The 9,002-nt window shown below is 22.2% G+C and overlaps 1 protein-coding gene across 1 annotated transcript; it reads right to left on the reverse strand.

Moving 5' to 3' along the window:
- Positions 1 to 1,339: 1,339 nt before the first annotated feature.
- Positions 1,340 to 4,724, reverse strand: LOC122531872. The gene is made up of 3 exons (XM_043660144.1): positions 4,667 to 4,724; positions 3,012 to 3,146; positions 1,340 to 1,566 (listed from the first exon to the last, which is right to left on the reverse strand). The coding sequence occupies exons 1-3, from the start codon at positions 4,722 to 4,724 to the stop codon at positions 1,340 to 1,342; spliced, it is 420 nt and encodes a 139-aa protein (XP_043516079.1).
- Positions 4,725 to 9,002: the final 4,278 nt, after the last annotated feature.

Below are 9,002 nucleotides of genomic sequence, written 5' to 3' on the forward strand. Positions count from 1 at the left end.
ACTTAAATGGACCACTCTGTATAATTGACATGATTTTAAAAAAACGAAATAATCAACACATTAACTTACTTTTATTCTGTTCTCTACTTTTCAGTTAATAGCTTCATTCAATTGGCTAACAGCCAAGAATAAAGGGGTTTTATTGCTTTAGTATTCAGTAAAAAAATTGATGATACAATCTACTGAAATAATTAATATAGTAATTTTTATGTATTTTTCAATAAAAATAACTGAAAACAATGGACAATAGAAATCTTTATAACGAAAACATCAAATAATATGATATAGTCTATAGCAGTTGAGAAACTCTTCGGAAAAAGACTGTTTCTTTAGATATGTTTTTCTTCCGAATGTCGCATTTTTATCATTTAAATTGACAATGTTGTATTGCGTTTAGATACGAAAAAATTTTTAAAAAAAGACATATCCAGAAACGCTCTTTCTTCAAAGAACTTCTCAATTCATCGAACACATTTAATTTACGACTGAAAAAATGCATTGAAAAGTATTGGACTATTAACTTCAAAATCGAAAACTTTCAAATTTGGGACTTGATCATATAAAATTATAATGTATTCTTTATACATTTCGGAAGAATACATAAAATTCCATTTGTATAAAATATTTGTATAAAATAAAACTGGAGCAAATATTCTTTGCAGAATTTTTATTGAATGCACCTAAAATTATGTTGAAAAAAATCACGATCCAGAAGATTAAAAGTTTATTGTCATTTCTACATAAAGATAATGCAGTACAATTACAAAAAAAATTATTGAAAATTAAATTCTAATACACGGAAAATGATTTTGCTAACATTTCATCATTAATATATTATTATTTGTCATCAATTTTAATTATAAATGTAATTTAATAATTATTTTACATTAAAAAAATAAATTTCATTATAGTGGTATTATATTTTAGTTCTAATGTTATAATTCTATATGATCTATTAACTTTATTTGTATAAGTTTCAAAAATTTACAATAACATTAAAAATTTTTCATTTATATTATAAATAATATACTATAATTTCATTTATATTATAAATAATATATTATAATTTCATTTATATTATAAAGCCACCTTTTATTTTGTCATGTTTCTTTTTTTAAATTTAAACAGCATTATTTTCATACACTTGTTATAGCTTTTCATACATATTTTTTGAATAATATATATATATATATACATTATTTTTACTACAATTGTTATCTAGACTTTTATCGTAAGATGTTAGTAATAAAATATTATTTTTCCAGACTCTATTTGTGAGTGGTTAATCTTTATCATGATGCTTGAGATAAAACTTCTCTTTTCCGACAATACGTTTATGTCAGGTAGGATTTCTTACAAGAAAAACAATGAACTGACACAAAATATACAGAATGGTGAATGTCTCCGATGAGAATGTAGTAGATCTATTACAGCCTGTACTCTTGCATTCGCATACAAGTTGGTAACTGTCACGTGGATAACGACCTCTATAACATTCTTTGTCGGCGTTCCCAAATTTTGCACATTCGCGTATTATTATATAATCTCGAGAATTCATGAAATAATCTAAAAATTGTGTAATTAGTTTGCATAACAATTTATTTTGCATATATTACAGAAATGTCTCAGAAAATGAAAAAGTAATTATTTAATACAATGTGAACATTTATAATATGATTAACTTCATGAAGAGATTACAGATTTTTGCAAATTTTATGCATTTCTGTACTTAACACAACTTAAAAAATGAAATTTACACAGAAACGTATTTTATCTATTAAATATTATAGTAGAACTTTTACTTTGGATATTTTATATAATTCTTTTTATTGTTTATGTTTGCACCTTCAAATTTCACTATATATATTTTTATAAACGTAACTAGAGAAATAAAACCTAAATAGAAATTTGTTTCATCTATTAAATAAATAATAAATATTCTACTTTAGATATTGTATAGTTTCTCATATTCTATCTATTGTGTGCATATTCTATCTATTGTGTGCATCGACATCAAATCCTCATACGTTTATTTATAAGTACATAGTAAAATAAAAAAGTAATTAAAAAAATAATTATTATAAAAAAGTATACAAAGAATTAATTTAATATAATTAACTTTATAGGTAAGAATACATAATGAAGAGCATAATTGTACATTGATAATGAAAAATTGTTGATAATTTAGGAATTTTTCGTAAAAAATTTAGGATTTTTCTAATTTAGGAAACTCCGTAAAGAAAAATCATATAATGATCCACTCATTTTAGCTTACATTTTGACAGTCAAGACTTCGTCTTTTTCAAAGATGATTTTACATCAACTGTAGCGAGAAGTGTGGGAGAATAACGATACTTTTTTTTGTAAAAACTCAAATATATATAAAAAACGATAACAAATTGTTTACCTGATTGAACTCATTATCATTTTAAAAATTGTCAATCATTATAAAAGTCTTTTACAACGATCACTTAAATTTAGTTTTTTTTTTAGCTATTTTATTGAATTTCGAATATTAAGATTAAACAATAAAAATCTAAGAAATCCTAACATTTCATCATTTAATCCTAATTAATTCAAAGTTCAATAAAATGGTGGAAAAAAATTATACAGCGAGTTTTAAGGGATAGAGAGAAGATCTCAATCAAGACTCAAGATGGCTCTAGCTAACAAAATTTTTGTCAAAACAATGTTTTTATACAGGTTTGAATTTTTACTAGTTTTAAGAAAAAAGTGCATCTTGCATCTCCGAAAAAACTTCCATTACAGACTATCAAACTAGAAATTTCACGCTTTAACTTTAATCCTTTGAATACTATCGGTGCATATGCGTTCAGGAAAATAAGCTCATCAAGGGTTAAAATAAGACTAAGCGACCATTATATAATCTTTTTTTATGAGGTTAAATCAGTTTAAATTATCGACAATTGTCATTGGTACAATTATGCTTTTCATTGTAATTAAACTTCTAAACTAATACGAAATAAAAGAGATGTGTGTTATTAACTTACATATATACACAGCTTTACGACAAAATGGTTGTGATGCAAGACATGGCTTCAAATATTTGATATCTACCGAATTAATAGTGCAATCTTTATCCCTTTTACTATTACATTGATAACATTTGATAGCTTTTGATTCTTCTTATGCGTATCATCCGGCGCAAATTTATGTAATAAGATTAATATAAATATTATGTCATTTATAAAGAACTCATTTTAAACATCTAAATTTCTTATGCAATTCTTTATTCTTGTTTATTATTTATATTTATATTTATAATTGAAAAAATAGAATATTGCAAAATTTAAAATAAATTTTGGTTTATTTTTACGGAACGATTGAAGCAATATATTCTAAAACGGCACAAATTCATTTTTTGACACTATGTAAGTTTAATATTACTTGAGAGAATGCAAAAATTTTATTCTTAATCGACAGTGTACAAAATATTTTAATTTTATAAAATTAACAGCACAAATTTAACAATAATAACATCTAAAGAATGTAAATTTTATCAAAATTTTCGAAACTTTTAATAAATCACATGTTTATTTATGATTAATGGATGAAATGTTTCTTGTGTTTTAGAAATAATAGTGTTATCAATGATTTGAACGTTAATCATATAATTATATAAAACAAAAACTAATTTTACCACTAATTAAGATTAGATAAATAGATTTATAATAATTTGCAAAGTATCAAATTATAGTAAAATATGTGATATAGTAAATGAATTTGTTAAATATCATTTTAAGGATAAAATTATCAGACTGCAGATGTTTATACAAAATTCATATTTTTATGAACGTAATTAAAGAAATATATGCTAAATAGGAATGATTTCATTGTTTAATTATATACATTTCGCAAATTTTCATATTTTTAAACTTTCCATAAATATCCCTAATCTAATTATCATTATACAATATATATAATAATATATATTGATTTCAAAATTAAAATAAATTTATGATTTTAAAACCAACACATTACTATAAGTACATATTAGGAAATTTGTTGCCCTCATACAAAACATGATAATTTACCCATTAAATATTAAGAAGTTAATTAATTACTTTATACAAGATAAAGATGTAGAATAATTAAGAACAAATTTTCAAATTTGTTTGACTTGAAGAATTATGGAAAAAAATAATGAATTAGTTATAATTGATACTAATAATTCTTTAATTTTAATCTTCATTGAGAAAACTTTAATGAATTTGACAGAAAATTTAAAGGAGTCTGGTTTAAAAAAAGTGTTTGATGAAAACAAAAAATTTGACTACATTTAAAATTGGTGAGTTTTATTATAATGTAGAATATATAAATTCTTTTTATTTCTAAATTTTAGACGAAATAATAATTTTAGAATTTTTAATAAATTCCTAACTTTCAGATTTTAGAAAATTTTTCAATACATATATTTGTATATGTAAATAATATACACAATATTCAATTACTACAGAATTAAAGAAAATAAACCAAAAAAATTTTTAAATTATTAATTTTACTTGTGCAGTTTTGAAATTCATTGCTTCAATTATATTAACAGCCAGTACATATATGTTTGCATTCTATTATATTCATATTTGATAACCGTATATTCTGCTTTATCTACAATTGATAAATATGATTTTTCTTTTAAAAAACTTACCTCTCTGAAATACAAATAAAAGCAACAGTACCTGCAATGCATTTATTTTCACATGCATTCTCAATTTCTTGTTTCTATTTACTTAAATAATGAATAGCTTATTTAAGCTTTTCACTAAATGCCAGATTTTCTTAAATTAAAGCCACGTTATTTATAATACCGTGATTTATAATATCGTTTTCAATTATTATAACTACAGCTTAAAAAATAAGGACAAAAAATATTTATTATAAATTAAGAATATTAGTACTTGAGAGGTTATATAATCATACCTTGACAAATGGATTTTTCACTAAAGTGAAAAATTTGTTTCCTATGCTGAATATTTTATATAACTTTGTATAACTTATTATGTAGTAAATATTATGCAAGCGAAACAGAAGCGATCAAATGAATTTAACAATTTTTCACTAACTTTGACATAAAAATTTAGTAATTACTTTTAAGAACATGATAAAATCTGTGCATAGTTTTTTCTGGTGACATATGACGTATTTCTGTATTTGTGTTTTTAAATTAATTTAATGTTGTTACTAAACAGTGTTACCATTTCAGCCACAAAACATAAAAATTACATAGTAATGAGGAAAATTATGAAATAACATCGAGACAAAAAATTATTTGAATATTTGAAATAATTTGATTCATCCAAGAAGAAATTAATCAAAAATTATTGAAAGCAAATTATTAAAAAAAAGAGCAGAAATTTTATTTACGTTGAAAATTAAATTCAAATTATTATAATTTTGAATTCTGATTCAAAAAAGTGTGGTAATAATTTATTAAAATAGTAAATAATAAAATTTCATACGTGATATTGATATTAAAGAGCACATTTTCGATTTTTTTGAACGAAATAAAAGATGGTATGAATTTAGTTTAAATAGATCAATTTAATGATTCATTCTCTTCACAAAAGAGTTAAAATTGAAAAGAATTTAAATATTCATAAATTGTTTCCAAACTATTGTAAAAATTTAGCTCAAAAATTATTTTAATTATTTCATTTTTTACGACATATCTTTATGGCATTTTTTAAATTATTGTATATAATAAAATATCCTTGAAATATTGGATAAAAATTGAGAAAAATATTTGTTATTAATAACATTAATTACAATTTTATTTATTAATATTGCTAAAAAGTAATCCCATTGTTATATCTTTAAAAAATTCCAGAATACTTATCACTTAGAATGTAATCATCGAAGTGGTGTCAGGGACTTACTATGTTGCTAAACAAGTTAAATACTAACTGCGATGAGTAACGTACAGTAAAAATCAGATTGCATATGCAATTTTAATAAATCCACAGCATATCAATTTAATATTTTGACAAATTTTTTTTCGAAAATAATCACCAGTTAAAATAATTAAATTACTTAAAAAAAAAATTCTAGTTCAATAGCTATATAAATATATATTTTTTGAATATTTATTATAAAAAAACAATCTACTGTCCTTATAATATCCTTAATAAAAATATATTGTTAACATACTGTTATTAAATATATTTAATTACTTAAACTAAACTAACTAAACACTAAATACTTAATAAAATATATTTAATAAAATATTTTTAATAAAAAATATACATATTCTAAATTAATACAAACAATTAAATAATAACCTAATAATTAAATAATAACCTAATACAAAAAATTAAATAATAATATATACGAAAAAATATCATTCTAATTATACCAGAAAGTACCAGCAAAAATATTTTATACAATTAGACAAAATATACAATTATACAATAAAATAAAATATTTCTTATTTTTTAATCAATATTTCCCTAGGACACAAGATCTCAAATTTAGAATTATTAATTATTATATATTAAATAAATGATTCAATTATACGTTAAAAATTAATGTAAAGAAAAAATGATACAAAAATATAGAAAAACATTATTTTATTTCCGAAAATAATTATTCTTATTTTGTAAAATGATTTTTTAAACACAACATACTATTATAATTTACATTTACCATTATTCTATTTTATAAAATAATTTAAAAAGTGGTATTTTCGTAAAAAAAAAAAAAGAAAAGTGTAAGAAGTGTAAAAAAAGAAAATGATGTTCTTTTTATCAATATTTCTGCATTGTTTTTTGCTATTATGAAAGAAACGATGGAACTTTTTTAGTTATTTAATATCATTGTTTATCCTAATCAATAGAAAGTAGTGGATTTATTTTTCTATCCAACAGTGATAAATAACGATAAAATTTAAATATTTGGTTCTCATTACTTAAATAAAAACCTTAAATATTTGGTTTTCATTATTCATTTTCGTTGGTGAGCTTAAAAAGGTAGATCATGAAAAAGATGATTCACAAGCTTAATAGTAATGTGGAAAGGTATCCTTCACGTTTCTTTCCGTATTGTTCGCGTGCAACTTATTACGGTAGCTTCCATGACATTTCATGACGTTCAGTATGTCACAGGAAAAGGGATATTATCCACTTAGCGTGTTCCAAACCACCACTTTACGCTCCATTTGAACATAAAGCTCTACGTACCGCCTACGGCCTTCCCTATTTAACATCCAGTCCTGCCTTATCCGTCAAAACAATCATAGTTTTTATCATCGACGATTAGAGATTTAGATATAAAACGTTATAGAAAATTGATAATTTAGTTACCCTTATTTTCCAATTCCCAAGAGGAAATAGAGGATGAAACGATATTTATGTCACATGTATCATAGGTTGATGCATGTGAAATGTCGATTTCCCAGATGAAACTTTTTAGTCACACATGGTTTCTTCGCTTCGGTATCATCTATTCAATCAAAATAATTTCTATTCATTTTTGTAACTTTTAACTTAATTTTCTTATTAATCGCAATGATCAATAATGAGAATTTGTGATGTCTTTATTATGTATAAATAGACTGCAGATTTTTATGCAAATTTATATTTTTGTTAATATAGTTAGCGTAGTAGAACCATAGGTAAAAAATTGTTTCATCTGTTAAATATTAATATTATTAATTTATATAATTAATTTATTATTTTCTATTAACATTAATGAATCTTATAGAAAGATCTCATATTATTTTATATATTTTCTCATACGTATAAGTATTATATGCAATTTCAAACTTCAAAATTTACTGTAAGTATATCAAAATCTGCAGTACATATATATAAATTTTCTTGATATTAAATTACATCGTTTGAAGCGAATTTCATACTTCTGAAATGTAATTGAGGAAGAGATAAAATTTGATAGCTTTAACTCGTTTAATGTCAAATTCAATTTTAAATTGGACACTTCATACATATCTACCTAATATATAACATTACATCTAGATTGTTATAAATTATTTTGATACTTAAATCATATTTACATTGAATAATTAATGTGAGTTTTATCAAAATAAGATAAATAATAATCGTTTGATTCATCGGGTAAATAGTCAATTCTAATTCTAATTTTTTTTTAACTGTAAAATTATACACTTTTTTAAACTGGTAAAATTTTAAGAATATTAATGGGTTATTTCAAAATCACCGATTGTGAATACTTTAAAAATCAAGGAATTAATTCATAATGCATACTCATTTTTATAACACAAATGACAAAATTGTAAAATTGTATTGAAAATCACTAAATCTACAGAAAATACTGACATTTGTATTGAAACATTAAATATTCATCAAAACATTAAAGCACTCATTAAAACATTATATAATTGAAAAAAGTTTTAGTAATTTTATTTTTTATTCTTTTACATTTTTATGGAGAATCCTGTCTTGTCCGACAATATTGTATAATTTCTTCTTTAAATCAACATTATCGAGCAAGATATGATTCTCTATTAAAATGTAAATCAAGAATGAGAAGTAAAATTTTGTTAGACTTTCATATCAAATAATTTTCCAACTTAAATTCTTTTTAATTATTCATTACCATTAATAGGAATATCGCTTTTAAACACAGAAATAATCTATAATTTTTAATAAAAAATCATGTCTCATTAGATAATTCCATCAATTAAAATTCTTTTTGATTATTCGTTATCATTGATAGTATATGATTTTAAACGTAGAAAAATTATTGATTACAGATGTTCCTATCAAATAAAAGATATAATCATTCTTTTTCACGAAAAATTATATCCTATTTTTATAATTCTACATTTTGCGGAATAATTTTGTATATCTCTCAATTAAATTCCCTTTTAACTTTACAGTATTAATTCATTACCATTGATAAGAATATTGTTTTTAACACATGCTGATCTTTTTCGTTCATTTATCTTTTGCTTCTGGATTTAATATATTTAATATAAGTTATAAATGAGTTATAATTAACTTATAATA

Source organism: Frieseomelitta varia, unplaced genomic scaffold (genome assembly GCF_011392965.1).
Source record: "Frieseomelitta varia isolate USP_RPSP 00005682 unplaced genomic scaffold, Fvar_1.2 scaffold_418, whole genome shotgun sequence".
NCBI classification, from domain to species: domain Eukaryota; kingdom Metazoa; phylum Arthropoda; class Insecta; order Hymenoptera; family Apidae; genus Frieseomelitta; species Frieseomelitta varia.

What these genes read in the sequence shown, in the direction of transcription:
- LOC122531872 (XM_043660144.1), bottom strand. Translation starts at nt 4,724, where the DNA reads ATGCATGTGAAAATAAATGCATTGCAGGTACTGTTGCTTTTATTTGTA. An exon ending in TTTATTTGTATTTCAGAGAG is followed by an intron (nt 3,147 to 4,666) that starts GTAAGTTTTTTA and finishes GATACGCATAAG; the next exon opens with AAGAATCAAAAGCTATCAAA. An exon ending in TCGTAAAGCTGTGTATATAT is followed by an intron (nt 1,567 to 3,011) that starts GTAAGTTAATAA and finishes CACAATTTTTAG; the next exon opens with ATTATTTCATGAATTCTCGA.